General features: G+C 46.1%; 1 protein-coding gene across 3 annotated transcripts in view; it reads right to left on the bottom strand.

Annotated features, from left to right (window-relative positions):
• JPH1 (junctophilin 1) overlaps positions 1–15,024 on the bottom strand; it is a 106,909-nt gene extending 91,885 nt beyond the window's left edge. For all 3 annotated transcript variants that reach the window (XM_070391889.1, XM_070391891.1, XM_070391890.1), the window contains exons 1-2: positions 14,453–15,024; positions 7,726–8,485 (exon numbers count right to left, since the gene is read on the bottom strand). In XM_070391889.1, coding sequence (XP_070247990.1) covers positions 7,726–8,485; positions 14,453–14,831 — 1,139 coding nt within the window. In that variant the 5' untranslated portion in view covers positions 14,832–15,024. The remainder of the gene's footprint in view (positions 1–7,725; positions 8,486–14,452) is intronic.
• Between the last annotated feature and the right edge of the window lie 4,198 nt (positions 15,025–19,222).

Genomic DNA, 19,222 nt, shown 5'->3' with positions numbered 1-19,222 from the left:
TTTCTGATAAAGCAGCTTATTTTGAACTGAGTATATTATCCAAATAAATGGGAAACACCAACTAAGATAGAAGGGCAACATTATTAAAAGCTTATTTGGTTAATTCTCAGGAGGCTGGTGTACTAAAGCTGAATGACTTACATAAATACCTTTGGCATTTGTTGGATCCTGTTCCTAAACACAATGTTCATATTTCATCTATAATAAGAAAAGCATCTCAAAGATTTGCAAGGCACTGGTCTTGCAAGCGTCCAGTGTGGTGTCTTGAGTGAAGTGAGATTGGCAGTCAGCTTGATCCACAATGGAAAGTTGTGAGTGGGCGGCTTGGGCTGCCTGGCAGCTGCCCGGAGGAGGCGGCTACCAGCTCCGTTAGATGCACAGGGAACTCGACACTTGCCCCAAAGCAGAGTTTCTCTGGGTCAAAGCTCAAATTCATGTGGAGCACCTGGGACGGACCCCAAATGCCACCGTGCCTCTGGCTTTCCGGAAGACATTACAGGAGGGGGGGGGATTTCATTACAAATGCAGCTCTACTACAATGTAACTGCTGCTTGAATGCTTCCCATTCACAGAATCACGAAAATGTCATATTTCAGAGCTAAATGAGATGGTCTGCTGCAGTCTGTATTGTTGAAGTAAATGCAGATTTCTACAGTTAAAACAAGGCCAACACGTGTCCCAAAACCTAGCTTATCATCAGCACCCTGGATTATAGTTTTTTTTTTTTCTCTCCCTTTCTTTCCTGTTCTCATCAAGCACTGAATTGAACATGCTGACCTCTCCCATCCACACCACACACGGCATCTTCCCCTTGCCCTCTCTGTTTAATCGAAGTGGAGAGCCATGCCTACCTGAGTCAGGGTTCAAAAAGTATGTTGAGCGTGGGCCCAACGTCTGGAAAACTGTGTGAGCCTCCCATTATGATGGCCCAAGACCAATTTTCGTTCAATCTCTACCGCTTGAACCTCCATGTTAATCATTAAAACACAGGGCCACCTCAACGCCGCACCATTTCTGAATGGGCCTGGACTTGGAAGGGCTGGACGAAGAGTTTTTTAAAGAGAGATATTTAGCCACAAGATAGCCTCGGGGCGTCTTACAAAGTTCTCATAACACAGCGTGTTCCCATGTGCTGTGCAATGACCTGCGAAACGGCGAGGTGATAGAGATCAGAGTTGAAGGACAGGGGCTGGGCCAGGAGTTTCTCTCTGTTCCCCAGCCAGGACTCTGGGGATGATGCTATCCTAGCTTGACTCTCCCCTGCTGGGGGTGGGACGGAGCTGTGGCTGGCCCAGGTGATCTTTCTGATTTAGCTGCTCCCTCTGTCCACCCGCCCCCCCCCCCCCCCCCCCCCCCCCCGAGGATTCTCAGTGACTGCGCGGCCCATGAAGACGTCGGGGCCTTTGGTACAGACAAGCGCGACTTTCTTGAAACAGCCTGGAGAAGAACGGGAGGAAATCGCAGCAGGCTCCTCGCTCTCAGCATGGGAAATGGGTGCTCATGGGCGAAGAGGAGAAATATGTGTCTAAGGTTTTTACATGCAATACAAAACGGGTAACGCACATCAAGGATACTGGTGACCCACACTAATACACCTAAACGCTCGAAAGAGAAAAACCTTTATTTTCCTATACTGTCTTCAGAATAGTGCCCCAGTGTAGCTTGAAATAAATACATATGCCATTTCCCTGTGCATTTTCTTTCCTCTTAAAAGTTAGAGTTGCCTGTTGACAGTATACTGACTTCACCCAGACCTGAGGCTGGGAAGGGGGTGAGTCCTGAACCGTGCTCATGTCTGCACACAGTGGTCAAGCTTGGGGGGTTAACTCCTTTTCTTTTTTTTTTTTTTAATATATTTTATTGATTTTTTACAGAGAGGAGGGGAGAGGGATAGAGAGTTAGAAACATCGATGAGAGAGAAATATCGATCAGCTGCCTCCTGCACACACCCTACTGGGGATGTGCCCGCAACCGAGGTACATGCCCTTGACTGGAATCGAACCTGAGACCCTTCAGTCAGCAGGCCGACGCTCTATCCACTGAGCCAAACCCGTAAGGCAACTCCTTTCCTCTTGTTTATCCTTCTTTCTGCTTCCCAAGCCTGCCTTCCCTTCCTCCCCCTCCACCCGCCACCCACCTCTACCTCCATCCCAGTCTGACTTCTTGGTCTATCAGCTTTCACTTTGGGGACTGGTACTTGCAGGGTGACGTGCTTTCGGAAACATTAACTCTATACAGTGATTTAGTTTACAAAGCCCTGTGACACCCACTCTCTCATTCAACTCTTACAGCAACCCTCCTGTGAAGAAAGAGGCAAGTATCAGTCCTCGTTCCTGGTGACTTGTCTGCAACTCAGCGCCTGAGTGTTTTAACCGAGCCTCTGGAATCAGTGTGGGGAAGGGCTGGGATAACAGGTGGGAACCGGTGACAGGCAGAAAGGCAGAGATGGAAGAACACAGGCGGCACAGCTACAGACAATAACTAACACTCTTGTGAGCTGTAAATTCCCACATTTTAGGTAATTTCCTTTCGAAATTTCTTTACGTCTAACAGCCTTTTCATTAAAATGACTTGCTAGGCATTACAAGGACGTACCTTCCTGCAAAAATAACTTATGCTAATAACTGAGAATGAACCAGAGCCCCAGGAGAAAAAACAAAAAGTTCACAGAAGAGGTGATCCAAAATGGTTTTCAAAGATCTGATATGACCCCAAGACAGGAAGGAAAGAAAGACAGGATGTAAACTATAATTTTGATTTGCAAAAGAGAAAGAGAATCCTTCTGTCCAACAGAGTCGAAGACTTTCAAATTCCTTGCCCTTCCCAACCACTTGGCGGAGGTCAAGCTCGTTCCTGGTGGTAGGAAGTTCCACTGGGATCCACAATGTGCACGGACTCACGCCTGCCCTTGGGTTTTAATGACTAATAAGTGAAGCACGAATCGAGTCAAGCAATCTTGCGAGGGACTGTTCTATTGAGGGTCATTAAAAATATGACCCTAAAGAGGCAAGACCAGGAAAATCTCTCCAGAGGGAAAATAAGCCAGCGGCACACTCAGCAGACTTGGATTTTGGAAAGGCAGCAAGCTCTCCTGTCCTGACTGCTCACATATGTTGGTGATGTCCAATATGCAGGAAGAACTAATGCTGTGACAGTTAAGTAGGGTGACTTTTTGGAGTCTCCGTATCTGCTCCCAGGAAGTACGCGCATGTATTGCTGGACCGGCTCACACCTATGAAGAATGGTGATAACAATTTGGCTTAACCTGAAGCTCTCATTTCCTGGCCCTGCCTTAGTTAGGACACTTTAATGATGTCGACTTCGTTGAAGGAAAGGGTACCTGTGACTCACCCTCCCACACCTTCTGCACTTCCTTGACTATGGTTAGGGTAGAGCCTGATGAATTATGAGCGTGATGCTTCTTTTCTTAAAACAGTGACTTATACATGTCCAGCAGCCCGGAATTAGAAGCACTGGCTGTGTTCAGACCCTAAGCAGTGAGGATTTAATTCACTCGTTCATCAAATATTTACTCGGGGCCTTACGGAAGTGCCCTGATCCAAGCCAGCGGCTGGGCATACAGAGGTGAGCAAAGCTGCCTGCAGCCTGGCTTTCTGACCTCGTTGGAGAAAGAGCCATTAAACAAACAGGCTGAAATAAAGTGACAACGTAGGCCAGTGGGGGCTTGATACCAGGGGATGGCAGTGGGGTGGGAGGGTGTGGAGTTGGAGAGACTCTCAGTGAAGAAGAGACTTTGTGCCTAAACCTGAGGACGGAGCAGCCTGCGGGAGGCCCGGGAGCCGGGCAAGGGCCAGGCAGAGGGAAGGGCTCAACCAAATCCTAGAGCCAAAGGGAAGCTGTCGTGGCCGAGTCATTCTGAGCATGGAGGGCAGGGAGAGAGTGGTATCAAATAGTAATATGTCTCCTTAAAGAAAGGTATGGGAAATATACTTTTCCTGAAGGATTTTTTCAAACGACGTCATTTTTTATATTGAAGTTGAAAATTGGCAAACACAGAACCCAGACTCGAGTTCCGGGAGCAGATGCAGCCAGCTCACCTGTGCACCAGACCTTGAGCTTGAGGCCTTCCACGCTCTACCTAGCTGCTTTGTCCGCCCCCCTGCAGCTATGGCTGGGGCCCCAGCAGAACAGGGGACCACACAAGACTCCCTCCTGACACTACCTGCTTAGGTGTGGCTGTTACAACCTGCTGGGGCACTGAGAGTCCACATCCTGCTAACTGGGTAACGGGAGGACACAGCCCCACACGGCAGGTTGGCCTGTCCCTTCCTGGACACTTCACTCTAGTTCTGGGAGCTCGCAGCCATGCACCCCCACTCCCATCTCCCATTTTCTCTTTCTTCTAATCTGATAAAATGAAGGTAGTGCAAGCAAAGGCCTCAGGCTGTCACTGCTGTAGGCTGGCTCTCCCGTCCTGTCACCATCTGTTTCCATCCTCTAGAGCAGGAGTTCTCAAACTACTGCCCGTGGGCCACATGCAAATACAAATATTGTATTTGTTCCCGTTTTGTTTTTTTACTTCAAAATAAGATATGTGCAGTGTGCATAGGAATTTGTTCATAGTTTTTTTTTTTTGTTTTTTTTTAAACTATAGTCCAGCCCTCCAACGGTCTGAGGGACAGTGAACTGGCCCCCTGTTTAAAAAGTTTGAGGACCTCTGCTCTAGAGCAGTGGTTCTCAACCTTCCTAATGCTGTGACCCTTTAATACAGTTCCTCATGTTGTGGTGATCCCCAATTTCATTGTTACAAATTGAAATAATTAAAGCATAGTGATTACTCACAAAAACAATATGTAATTATATATGTGTTTTCCGATGGTCTTAGGTGATCCCTGTGAAAGGGTCGTTCGACCCCCAAAGGGGTCGCGACCCACAGGTTGAGAACCGCTGCTCTAGAGCCAGGGTTATGACAGTCAGACAGCTAGAAGGCCTCCCTAGGCAGTGATCTCCAAGAACTTAATAGAAGCTGCCACCCCCCTTTTAAAAAAAGTTTTATAAGAAGGTAGAACACTAAACTCAGAGCTAGTACAGGGAGAATGCCAGTCCTTCAGCTACTCCCTACCAAGACGAGTTGCAAAGCTCAGTATCTGAAGTAGTCATTAAAGCAATGGGGACTACAACAGTGAAAGTACGTAAAATAAAAGGGTTCACTGAGTGGGCACTTTTGGTTTAGTGTATCATCCAAAGAGTATTTTTTTTTTATTCTGGTAAGAAGGCTTAACATGAGATCTACCCTATTAACACACAGTAAGTGCACACTAGCATATTGTTAACTGCAGACACAATGCTGTGCACAGCTCTCTAGAACTCTTCTTCTTGCTAAACTGAAACTTTATACCAGTTGAACCCCACCTTCCCACGTCCCCCTCCCTCAAGCCCCTGGCAACCACCTTCTCCCTCTGTTTCCATGTGTTTGGCCACCTTCGATACTTTCATAAGTGGAATCAAGCAGCATTTGCCCTGTGACTGTGAGCATAACGGACCAAGCCTTTTTGAAAAGCTAAAGTCTTTTATGAAGTTAACTAGTGCAAGGTATAACATCTTAAGCTAAAGAACTCTGGATTATAAACTGTATAACACAGTATTCCCGGACTACATAATAGCACTCCCACAAGACTTCCAGCAGAGAGGGCATGGCTAGGACTTGGGTAAGAGTTTTATGATACTAGTATAATCACAGATCAGCTTTGTATTTGCAAGCAGTTCCCTTTCGTTATGTAGATTCCTTCAATATAAACTAATCATAAACTCAGTAATCACAGAAAGCATAAAAAAGTCTTTGATGCCAGAGTGTCCTGCATGGCTTACTTTCCATCAGGCAAGACTGAACCGCCTCCATGATAGCACTAGGTTGTAAGGTGGAAATAAAATGGAAGAATCCAGGAGTGTGCTTGAAATGACAGGCTAGGTGTATGACTGGTTTTCAAGTTAGCTGAGGACCAGGGAAGCCAGCAAGATCAGATGTGCCAAGCATCCTATCTACAAAGCAAATGGAAAAGCAGATAGATACACTGCTTGGTGATCAGAGAAAACCAAGATCTAAAATAAAAGATGCGTGGCAGTGAAGACAGGAGAGCCCTCTCATAAAAGTTTGTGCTGATTAACAAGAAATACTAACTTTAAATGAGAACTGATTGGAGGTGCAACGGAAACCTTCAAAAACTTTTAATATTAGAATAGGTAGGTATCTATAAATCAGGGGCAGAGAACCTTTTTTCTGCCAAGGGCCATTTAGATATTTATAACATCATTCGAGGGCCATACAAAATGATCAACTTAAAAATTAGCCTGCTATAGCTGGTCAAACATTTAATTAACTCACCCCTAATGCCTTGGCAGGGCCAGACTAAATGATTTCGTGTGACTTATACGGCCCGAGGGCGGGACGTTCCCTATCCCTGCTATAAATAATGCAAAATCTCCCATTTGCCAAGGAGTGTTTCAGACACTCAGAAGTATAGTAGCCATAGAATAGGGATATTAAAAAAAACACACCACACACACAAATTTTATAGGTCTGGAAGCATATGAAATTGCCACATGAAAAAGTTCAAATATCAGAATTTTCATGTTTCAACCAAAAAAAAAAAAAAAAAAAGGTGGGGGTCCATTCATTCAATGCTAAGAATAAAAACCTAAAGACATGATGCTATTTTGTGGTTTCAAAGGAGGTTTACTTCTATGGACAGTAAATGCATTGTTAATATTCTATGCTAAATGTCTGCTTCAAGTCACACACAACTGTGGTCCCTCAGTACCCACGGAAATAAGACTAAAAAAATAAATATTTCCAATTACAACCGCCCCTTTTTCTTTTGTGTCTAACATGACATCCATCCTTCATAAAATTCTATTTCCAACAGATTTCTCCATCCTTCTCGTTGGGTCCCTGAGCCCAGCTATTAATGGTAAAACTTCAAGTACATAGACCTTCTGTGCCCACATCCACCCTACTTCTCAATCTATTATTCACCCACCTTCTCCTCCTCACTCCAGCCTGTCTCTACTGCTCTACTTTCTCCCAACCTTGGCGCACTGACAGCCCCATCTGTCCATGGCAGGTCCCCCGCCCCCCTTCCTTTTAATACACAGTGATCTAATCTTTCCTGCATAGAATGAGGCGATTTCTGTGAGCCTTCGTGCCTCTGCCTCTCCCATGTTGTTTTCAAGAATGCATGCTCGATTTTGTCATGTACCTTCAAACTTCTGCCAATCTAGATCTTGGTGGCTTTCTCAAAACCAATGCCACCTAAAAGGCTTCAGAAAACAGAACCTGAATTTTATAAATTAGGATAATTCTACAGGAGGAGTTGTAAACACTTAGAACTGACATATTAGGATAAAGGGACTCATCTATACCAGCTATGTTTCCACGTAGAAGCACCGTGCTCTCCATGGCAGTATTTCGAGAAGATGTATAACTTTCTGGACTCGGAAAATAAACACAGGGCCTGCGTGAACTCCATCACAGTCAGGATCAGGGAGCAGGAAGGGGACCTCAATGTACCTTCAACGTTTTTGGATGATGGAAAGTTTCAGAACAGCGCAGGGACATTTCTGACTCTGATTCTACTGGGCTTAATCACTTGCCACCTTTGATTCCGGCAGTGGTAGGATCTATTGGCGATGTCACCGACAGACTGACAAACAAATGGACATGGCACGACCCGACCCGGCAGGCCCGGGCACGCTGCGCTTACATACCTTGAATTGGCTATTTCCACTTTGGTTCTCGCCATGGCAGCTGCCCTTTGCGCGCCTTCGATGGCTCTGTCCACCTTCTCCCTAGTTTTTGTGTTTCTGATCGGTATGAGCTGCTTCCTTATTCCACGGACCAGAACGTTATTTTTGTATTTCCCCTCTTCCTTGGAGCCGTCGGGAAACAGGGTGCAGCCGTAGCCATGCCTCTTGTTGTTGACCCACTCGCCCTCGTACTTCATGCCATTGGAGCGCTCGCTGATGCCGAAGCCGTTGCGCTTGTCGTTCCTCCACTCGCCCATGTAGGTTTCCGTGGTGGTGGCATCCACGTGGTCCTCCACGGGGCAAAAATCGCAATCGACGTCGCCGAAGCTGATGGTGGAGTTGGCGTCACTGGAGCTGATTCGGCTCATGGCCGCGTCGCTGCGGACCGAGCTGCGCTTGCTGGAGATGGAAGACTTGGACTCGGATTTGCGGATCTTCATGCTGCCGAGGAGCGAGCCCCGGCGGAAGAGGCCGCCCTTCTTCTTGCCCGCGAGCTCGGCATCGGCTTGGAAGTTGAGCACGAAGCCGCCCCGGGTGCCGGCCGGGGTGTCGGCGGCGGCCGCGGCGTCATGGAGGACACTGCCGTTGCTCTGCTCGCTGCGCAGCGAGGCCAGCGAGGTGCGCAGGGGCGAGCGGATCACCGTGGCCATGCCGTAGGGCACGCTCTGGCGCACTCCGTAGCCATGCCGCATGCCGCCGGCCCACTGGCCCTGGTAGGTGCCTGGGAGAGACCAAAGCACAGGATGAATGGGGGGGGGGGGGGAGGGGGGCACGTGATCCAGGCGCACAGGGCCCAAGGTCACATTCCACCGCCTCCCCAGACTAAGGGACCCTTTTCATTTGGGAATCCCTGTCCTGTAACGGTGTCTATTTGCCTTTTGGGAATTGTATAGGAATTTTCCAATAGTCTGGTCCATTTTGCTTTTCATCTAAAAATTTATGCCAGTGTCAGAACCAGTACTTTCGAATATCAAGAGTGATCACTGGAAACCAACTTTTCACCTCTGAAATGAACACAGCAGAAATCCCTCTGATCTTCGTAAGTTATATAAATGTCTAACCCACTGTGCTGTACGCCTACGACTAATATGGAATGTTAACTGTAATGGAATTTTTTTTTTAATTTTTAAAAAGTAAAAAATAAAATAAAAAGAAATCCCTCTTAGAAAGGCAGTGCCATAGTAGAAGATGAAATGAGTTCTACTTGTGCATTTTATTCTAATTTTACTACTAACGACCCTAATTTAGCTGGAAAAGTCTACAAATGACTCTTGGGTCTGTTGGTATAACATTCCAACATGATCGAGGACCTAAAATTATTAAGGTATGGGTCAACAAACAGTCTTAAATTTTCTTTCTACCATGTTCACCATTTTGAGGGGGTGAGGAAAACTTTAATATTTAGGATTATTACTTAAATTTGGGTAAAAGTTTTTGAGCTAACAGTGATTTGACAAAAACACAATATAGCCTGAATATAGTGAACCATCATGAAAAAATAGGCAATTTGTTTTAACATCTACTTCCAGGTGGAAAGGTAATGACATAGATGTGAACTAGACCAGTGGTTGGCAAACTGCGGCTCGAGAGCCACATGTGGCTCTCTGGCCCCTTGAGTGTGGCTCTTCCACAAAATACCGACTTTTGCGCATGGGCCACGAAGTTTCAATCGCACTGTACGTGCACACCCGCACATGGTATTTAGTGGAAGAGCCACACTCAAGGGGCCAAAGAGCTGCATGTGGCTCGTGAGCCGCAGTTTGCCAACCACTGAACTAGACTTATTACAGTGATCATTTCACAAGATACACAAATATGGAGTCATTATGTTGTACACCTGAAAGGAACATATGTCAATTATAGTTAAAAAAAAATATATTAAAAAAAAGGTTTATCCTGTATTACTTGCCAAACTTCTTTCTCCAGGCCATCCGATTTCCTAGCCAGTGCCACTGCATGGACTAGAAGCACTCTGAGGGCAGGAATTATCCCAAGGGAACACAACATTTCTAGACCCATGGCTTGTGTGGTTTGTAGTCTATAGGTGTTTGATAACTTTAGAGTAAACAGCTATGATGGCGAAAAAGAATACACTATTTATCCCCAGAAAAACTAAGATAAGGCCAAAGGAAACCCCCCATTCTTAACATTATGGAATTCATCTTAGAGCAAAGATGTCTTAAAACTTTGATACCAGATCACTTTTTCAATGAATATTATGCCTTTTCAGGAAGAGGATAACCTTTAATCTAAAGAATTTACATTCAGTAAGGCTTTCTATTAAATAAATTAGCAAAGGCACATTTTAAAAAATAACCTGGTACAGAGTTGTAAATATTCTTAGGAAGAAATGAATGTTAAAATTAGCGAATTTAAATTTTTCTTTTCAAAATCAAGGCCATTTCCTTTCAGTAACAGCAAAATTTAAATTATAGGACCTCCCTTGGAAATATGGGTGGGGGGGGAGAAGAGGGGGAGAGGGCGAGAACACTTTGTAAAATATGATTGTCTAACCACTAACCCTATACCTGAAATTAATACAAAATAATATTGAATGTAAGCTATAATTGAAAAAAATAAACCATTTGAATACCACATTATAGCTCATTTATACAAAGTAATAAAAAATAAATTATAGTACCTCCCCAAACAAAGCTATGTGGAAATTTTAAGATGCAATTACTTCTGTATTCATAACAATTCACAGGATCACGGAAAATGAATCATTATTATGGTCTGTCTTGACCTCCTTGTTTCTGATTTCATAGAGCTACCTTGAAGTCATTTTTCATTTTAAATTGCCACATCAGCTGTCCATTGTGTGGCATGCATTTCATTTCAAAATTCTGAACAAAAATGCTAGTGGTTTTATGTCATTGTGTCAACAAGGGCTGCACTTAAAAGTTAAAACCACAATGGCCCCCAAATAAAAATTTTGGACTAACTTCAAGATTACCTCCTCTTTCTGTTCATTCTGTTATACTAGCAGACAGATAATAGCAGCGCAACAGTGAAATATGAAATAGGTCTGGTACTGAGAATGTCATATGCTGGTAGATGTGAAAGTCTTAACTGGACATCTAGGCACTTCTGAGGAGGTAGTTGGGCAATAGCCTTCTCTAAGGGTAAACCCAAAAGGGCAGGACCAGTCACAAAGAACATTTTAAGGAAAGAAACTTCCTACTGAATACTAGCCATCTTCAAACATCGCCGCCTTAACAGAGAGGAGAACAGAATTATCAGGAAATGTCAATTTTGACATTTGCCTATGTAGATACAATTTAGATTGTATTTACCATGTAGAGACAATTTAAATTCTAGGATAAAATGTATACAATCTGACTTACACATACTAAAACAAACCACCTTATTTTAAATATTTTGTTTCTTTTAAATAAGTGTGGAATCCTGAGATTATAGCCTTCTAACTTTCCTACCTAATGAAGTTAATTTTGCTAGAAAAGTTTCCAAGGGTGCTTGCTGTCTGAATCAATACGTAGAGTATTTATACTTTTAAACGGCAATCATATGATCCTGGTAAATGTTTAGCAGTGAGAGAACATCAACAGCTAGTTCCTTTGAATTGATATCTCAAAAGTAGAACTAATATTTGGAATTTCCAAAGAAGTATTGCTTGAAAACCTAAGCAGTCTACAGCAACAACACTAATTAGAAAGTTCAGGATTCTGATTAACTGTCAAGTAAGGGAAGGCCAGGCCAACAGCTGGCCACATTCCCATCCTATTCTGTTAAATCACAGTCTATGGAAGAATTCCTTAGTGGGTTTGCTAGAAACCAATTTACAGCCAAACTGTCAGTAGTTCATCTGAAGTTTAAAATATGTTTAGTGTAGTTGGTGAAACTAGAAAAAAGGGCCGCTGTTTCTTTATGAAGCAGGTGGGTCTCAACTTCTTTATTTGCTGCTCAACTAAAGCGCTAATGAGGTCCTCTCGGCTCCTTAAAGATAGATGCAGATTTCACAGGCGTAAGACTCATTTTCATGGGCTTGGTTTTAAATCCTGTTCTAGGATTTTTCACCTGAGAGCTGATTATCTAGATAGAGCCATTTTGAAGGCCTCTAGTTCAGAATGAGTTCCAGTGAAATGAAGACCGTTACATGCAAACTTACATTTATATGCTACAGATGGGTGTGTGCAAGTGTGCATACTGTTAACGACAATGTGTCTTCCTAGACATTTCCAGTAGTTTTATGACAACTGGGAAAAAATGAAGTACAGAAGATCAGAATTTGCACCAAAAATGCTGGGCACCTCAACTTGGATTTTATGAGTACAGTACCAATTTATTCTGATGTAATATCCAGGGGTTTCTACTCAGCAACACTTCACACACAAATCTCTAATAAGTCACATGATACTTCTCACATGGAATTACTACTTACTTCCTCCTGTAACTTAATGTCACCCCAAAATACATGGAATCAGATTTTCCCTAAGTCCGACAGAGGGTGTATAGGGACAAACATCTAGTTGTGCAGAGGGCAAAAAAATTTAAAAAACAAAACAAAACCACAAGCTAATTGAAGTAACAATAGGGAAAGTGATTAATTCCTATTTCGGCCAAAACCTTCATATGAAGTAAGTTATACACTTCCACTTAGACCCCACCTTTTATGATGAAGGACTTTCTAATTAAAGATTGATAAATGAAAGCAGAGAACCACCTTCCACAAAATAAACTTGCAATCATGATTTTTAAGGTGTTTTTTTTCCCCTTCTTAATTGGTGGCATATTAGATTTTTTTTGTAGGAAAAAACCCCTGCTGTTTTATGGTGATGCCAAATTTTAAGGTTTTTAATTTTTTTAAAAATTTTAAACAGAAGGCAGATTATCCACAAAGTCAGCCTGAACACTTACTTGAGCTTCCACAAAACATACAGAGACCTTCACTGTGCTATATATATTTTTTGATTACTAGGTAAAATGAATACTCTAAACCAAGAGATTTTGTTTAATGAGTAGTAACTTTAAAAGAAGACTAATTTATTTTTAACCTCCCCAAACTGAAGAGAACTATCCACAGCCTTTCTAAAAGGTTATAACATGATGCACACATTTAAGAAAATAAATATTGTGTCCCACTTTTGAGCATGGAATTTAATTATATTGAAGCGCTGGGGCCTCCAATAAAACCCAATCACAAGCTAACATATTGACAGGGCTGCCAACCAAGGCACCCTGTGCCCATTCAGAACATTTAAGGGCCCTAATTAACTACTGTGGAATTTGGGCCTCAAACAGCCCATATAAAAGTATTCGAGAATGATTTTTTTTCCTTCCTTTTAATCCATGAGAAACGTGTCCTTTATTTAGGACCAAAAAATGTCCTTTTTAGCAAATCCTACCATTCTTGCTGTTTTGCATTTGAAACACGGCCTGTGTTCTGAGTAAGTGAAGTGTATAAATTGTATAAGCTTTTTTTTTTTTTTTTTTAATAGGCAACGGCATAACTGGGGTTGCACTGGGCTGGAGGAACTTTTAATTGGGTCCCTTTAAGATCCTCCCACTCTGGGCTGCCTAACTCCAAAAGTTGGCATCGCCTCCTACAACCCTTTTCAATGAACTACGATTATGTTTATTATCAGAAAATGTATTTTGCCAAAGCATAACCTATTCATCTTTCTCAGCAAGGAAATTCATCAGGTTCTAACACCTGTTTCAATAATGTATATACCTTTCCTAACGGAAAAAAGAAAGTCTGCTCTACATACTCATAAGTTCTTTTGCAAGTATATTGTTAAATATTAAAGTAAGGTGAGTTTTGTTCGCCCTATTTTGTTCGCCAGCATACTGTTCAGGTCATGCACTTTTGGGCAAATCAGTTTCGGGCACTGCCATTCTCAGGAGAAAAGCAGCTGCTAATTTAACGACTATCCGGACGCTATCTCTCAATTGTATTTTTTAAAACTTAGAGTCCCTTGTTCGTTTCTAAAACGTTTTCCTAGTGACTTGTCCATGCAGCTCCGGATCAACAAAGACTACCATTCTTTGGACCAAACACCAACACTTCAGGAACCGAATGAAAACTAGTAACCAAACACCACACCCTCGGAGCTCCACCTGCGTGCGTCAGGTGCCGTCTCTACTCCCCTAGCCAGGATGTTTCCCAACGCGCCCCAAATAAGGCGCCATCCCCCCACATCCTAGTTACGGGGTTCTGCCTGCTATCTTTAGGCGACTAGAGGACCAGCAGCGAAATCCGACTCCTCGTGAAACCAATCCGGGAGCGGTCAGCACCCACCGCCGCCAGCCTCGCAAGCCCAGGCGCTCGCCCTGACTCCCGGGGAGTGGCGATTTCAAACCCGGCCGGGAGAGGGAGGGATCAGGAACGTAATGTGACGGGCTCAAGTGACAGCGTCCCCGCTGCAGCCCAACCTCCCGGGCGGGCGGGCGGCGTTTCCTCCCGGCGGCAGCGCTGCGCTGGCGCCCGCCAGGTACCTCCACGCCTGGCCGCCCCGAGTGTGGACGCGGCGCCCGCGCCCAGGACCCGGTCAGATCCCCCCCCCCACCCCCCTCGCACCAGTTGCGTCCCAACACACCCTCCACGGGCGCGGGAGGCGGGTGCGAGGCCGTGCAGGTGTTTTGGCGGGTTTCCGCGCACGTGCGTCTCCGGTCCCCCCGCCGCCCCGCCGCCCCCGCCGGCACAGCCACCCGCGACGCCGCTCACCTCCGTCCCCGTAGGTCTCCACGCCGTACCCGTCCTGCAGCCCGTTACTCCAGGTCCCCTCGTAGCGAGCGGGGGTGCACAGGCTCTGCCGGACCCCGTAGCGCCCCTTGAAACCGTGGGACCACTCCCCCCGGTACATCCACTTGCCCTTCGTCTCCACCCCCAGCCCGTGCCGCTTGCCCTGCGCCCAGTAGCCCTGGTAGGTGTTGCCGCTGGGCCAGGTGTAGCCGCCGACCACCTCGAAGCCGTGCGACCAGGAGCCCGAGTACTCGCCCTGGCCCTTGGGCCCCGTGCAGATGCCATGCCCGTGCGCCTTGCCCTCCTCCCAGCCGCCGCAGTAGGTGCCGCCATCGTCGAAGTCGAACCTTCCGCCCGTCATTCGGGGGGCAGCCCCGGCGCGCTCCCCGCGGGGGCACGAGCGCGGGCAGAGCTGGGCACGGCAGGGTGTAGCTCGGGGGTGGGGGCCCGGCGGGCGAGCGCACGACAGCGCCCCGGGCAGCTCGCGCCGCCGCTCGGCTCCAGTCCGACGCCGCCCCCGTCCTCCCCTCCGCTTTCGCCGGCGGCGCCGCCACCGCCGCCTTCCTCCTCCTCCTCCTCCCTCTCCTCCTCCTCCTCCTTCACCGCCGCCGCCCTGGCCAGCGCCGCGCGCGAGAGGACAGCCCCGGCTCCGGAGCGGACCTTCAGCTGCTCCCGCCCGCCCACGTGAGCCGGGCGCCGCCCCGCGCCCGCCCCTGTCCCCTCCCCGGGCGCCCGGCCCCGCCCCGCCCCGCCCCGCGGCGCGCCCGCCCCGCCGAGCCCTGCCCCCCGCCCCGGGGCGGCCGCCGCTCCGGTGGGGGGCGCGGGGCGCGCGTGTGCTCGCGCGAGGGGATGCGGGCGGGGAGGGCGAGTGTCCCCAGGGACGCGCGACAGTCCCCACCTGGAGATGCAGGCGCGGCCGCATGCCTGGAGACGGCTCGCGGGCGGGCGGCGGAGCCTCCGGGTTTGTGCTTGGGGTGAATCAAGGTGGTTAAGCGCCTCTAAGTGCGGCCACGTGTGGGTTGAGGGAAGACTCCGGTGTGCGTGGTTGTCTGCATGGGGCTTGCAGTTGCATTTCTTCGGCATTCCAACTTGGGTTCTGTTGCATTTGTCATGCTCAGCTGTCGTCATGACTTCATATCCCCCAGATCTATGCGAGCCTGTGATAGAAATCGGGGGCAGCCCAGATATAATTGCGCAGGATGTTCTTATGCACCCACCCATTTCAAAGCACATGTGTTCGCATTTATTTAATGAAGATGCAGCGGGGAGCAATGCAGTTTGAAAAAGCACAGAGGCAACTGGTTAGTCTTTTATTTGTCATAACGGAGAGGTTGTTTCTAACCTGTTTTTGCAGGGGTATGGGCCATTTTCCTTGTACATCAAAGCCGACTCCCCTTAAGGCCTCATTTGTTCTTCTAACAACCTTAGAAATTCTCCTTAGAAGCTGTGTACCCTACAGGCAGCCGGCTCAGTGTGTATATACTGGGTAAGCGTCTGGAATGTACACCCCATCCTTCTCCACTGGTGTCCACAGTTTCAGAAAGTAAACAGAAGCTTTCAGGGAGGTATATGGTAAGTAAAACACTGCTCTAAACTTACAGAGAGTCTGTGACCTACAAACCCGGGGACAGGTGTCAGCTGATCTTTCCAGCTACAACACTGCTTTGTTGAATTCACTTTCGACAACTCTTTTAAACATTTAAACGTCAATTTCACCATCTTCCATGTGGAAGGGACAAGAGTTGCTTTCCCCTTTCCATGGTCGATGGCAGCATGGAGTATACTGTGGGCGCAGGGCAAAGCCGGGCGTTAGAGAGTTGGTAGCAGGCAAGTTGGATCAGTCAGCTGTCTCTGCTGAGAGCAGGCAGTGGTCGGAACCGCATCCTCAAAATGCCCCTGGGAGACACTTCCCTGCGGTGCGCAGCCAGGGGTCTTAGGTTGGCCTCTCAAGGACATGCTTTGCCGAGTATTCACGCGATTCCTTAGGCCGAGAGGCTTTTGGATGACTGAGCGAGCGCCAGCGGCTGCCAAAGGTTCTCTCCTAGGTATTTGATAATCAGATAAAAATATAAGGACAGGTGTCGGGGAAGGCAGCAGGGAAAAGTAGACTAAACGGCACAGAAAAGGAACTGAAATTGACCTTGATTGCCTCCATCTCAGGCCTGGAGCGGGCCTTTCCTGCTTATCTGGCTGAAATGCTGAAAGAAAAATCTCAGTTCACACAGAACCAAATCACCAAAGAGAATTGGAAACCCTCATCTGTGGCGCTGCCTGCAGGGCTGCCAGGAATAGTGCTTACCCCAGTGGCCTGAAATAATTCCGCATCTTGCTCAGCATCTCGCCCTGGGCTGGGGATTGATTTAGGCCACTGGGAAAACGAGGGCCCCGGACTTTGCCGCTGAGCCATAGCTGCATTTCTCTGTTATGGGATCCACTGGGATCAGCAGCTAGCATAGAGAGACACATTTCCGTTTAGGTGGGGGTTCTGTTTCATAGGAGAAACAGTGTGGTTGCTAAGACAGCATTTTATTTTTTCTCTTAAAACTTTTTTTTCTTCCCACAGAGTATCCTTGTTCCCTGATCATATTTTTTGGAACTAGCCGTATGTGTTGGATCCACATAGGAACATTTAAGGACTACGTTTTTGTTTGCAAGCATGGGGGAAATATTGAATGATTTGTACTTTTCCTACTTTGCTCTCATACAAATGATGAATTTTCTGGAATATATGGCACAGAGAAAGTTTCTAGCTTCTGTGAAAAAAAAAATGTCTGGTCCATCTATGGTGGAAGGACACAGGATCGTGGTACATACACACCTGGGTAGAATATGAAAATTTGAGGAGGATAAAAGACATGGCTATTTATCGCTTAATCTTTTCCTCTTCCTCTCCCTAATAATGTCTTCCTTGGAAGGAACCTTCATTAAAAGAGAGAATCCACCACCAGCTATCTGCTATTAAATTTCAAATAGTCTTAACTGTAACCTGACTCTGCCATTGACTCTCTTTATGGAAGAAATTTATTTATTGAATGCTTGGTACCTCACCGAACAATATTTGGCAAAGTAACAACACAAGCCATGCTCCCATGTACCTGCTGCCACCACAACGGAATGTTTCCCCCAATGCACTGATGTGTTTACTGATGTCAGGGTTCAGGTTCAATGGTAACGGCTGGAGAAGATGGGAAGGTGAACGAGGAAGAGGTGCCAAGAATGATGGATGGCAGAGAGTAGTCAGGGTTAGTAATGTCCTTATTTTCCCTCTCACTCTGAACCTTTGCCCTGGATAAGGGGGAGTTGAATTTAGCTTTAAGAAGGGATTAGTAAGAAGAGAATGTGAATGTTGGTTTGACAGGTGGGGTGGGGGAGGCCATTAAAGCCCAGGGGCCAACAACCGCCCTGGCAGTTTCTTTTCCTCCCTTCAAGCCCAGCTAGTAGAGACTGCCCTTCCAGAAAACCCTGTAACCAAAGGTAAGCCGTTCTGCGTGTGACTCTAGTAACAACATGTTGGTGAGGATGTTTAACTTATATTTTAATCTTTTTAAAAATGGAGGCGTGTTTAAAATTTATTAATAACTATTTTACAGATTAGAATTAATGATGGAGAATTTTTAATAAAAAATTTACAAATCTACCATGTTTATTGTTCAAAGGATGTGATTCCAAGTGTGTCCACAGCCTGGACCCTACCTTGACCCTGATGTAAACCAACTCTGAAAGATGGACTGTGACTTCCTCTATGTCAAAATGAGTATTACTTGCACCTTTGTAATAAAGCATTCAAGAAATTTAAGAAATTTTTCTGCAATGACTATATTAAGAAATGTGGTCATAAGCTTTGCAGAGAACATGAGGTCAGCAGAAGAGAGTTCCAAAATGAACGGTTTTCACCCAGCTGGCGTGACTCAGTGGTTGAGCATCGACCTACGAACCAGGAAGCCATGGTTCCATTCCTGGTCAGGGCATATGCCTGGGTTGTGGGCTTGATCCCATTTGTGGGGCTTGCAGGAGGCAGCCGATCAATGATTCTCTCTCATTATTGATGTTTCTATCTCTCTCTCCCTCTCCTTTCCTCTCTGAAATCAATAAAATAAAATAAAAAGAATGGTTCTCAAAATTTTGAAGATATCACCATGTGCCCGATTCTGTGCTAAGTTCTTTACATGCATCCATTCATTGAAATCTCATTAAACCCATGTGGTAGTATTATAACCATTTTACAGGAGAAGAAAAATAAGGTGTAGGGCATTCATGTGCCCAAGGTCATTCAAGATGGGCATGGCTGAGCAAGGATTCAAACCCAGGTTGGTCTGGCTCATGAGGTGGTTCTCCTTATTACCCTCCTGCTTTGGAGCAAGAGTGAGAGCTTTCAAATGGGGGGAGGAAGCCTTCTGGGTGGAAAGCAAGAAGGACTGTGAAGGTGACTTTTCTCATTGTTTAGAATGGCTGCCTGGATTGGATGAATGGTAATGCTACTGTCTGGCATGAAAGAAATGGAAGAAAAAGAGTAAATTACAGAGGTTGGGAAGATAGGTTCATTTAGGAGATGTTCAGTAGGCAGCTGGGTAACACAGGTCAAGAACTAAAAAATAATGAGTTGGTAAGTACAGGCGTACCTCGGTGAGATTGCGGGCTTGGTTTCAGACCACTGCAATAAAGCGAGTACAGCAATAAAGCAAGCTGTAATCTTTTTTGCTGGTGGAGGGTCTTGCCTTCATTTTGTGAAAAAATGCAACATCTGTGATGCAC

Source organism: Myotis yumanensis, unplaced genomic scaffold (genome assembly GCF_028538775.1).
Source record: "Myotis yumanensis isolate MYYU_CA2020_CCGP unplaced genomic scaffold, mMyoYum1.0.hap1 SCAF_15, whole genome shotgun sequence".
NCBI lineage: Eukaryota > Metazoa > Chordata > Mammalia > Chiroptera > Vespertilionidae > Myotis > Myotis yumanensis.
The sequence above is the reverse complement of the archived record's forward strand: the minus strand, read 5'-3'. Positions and strand labels throughout refer to the sequence as shown.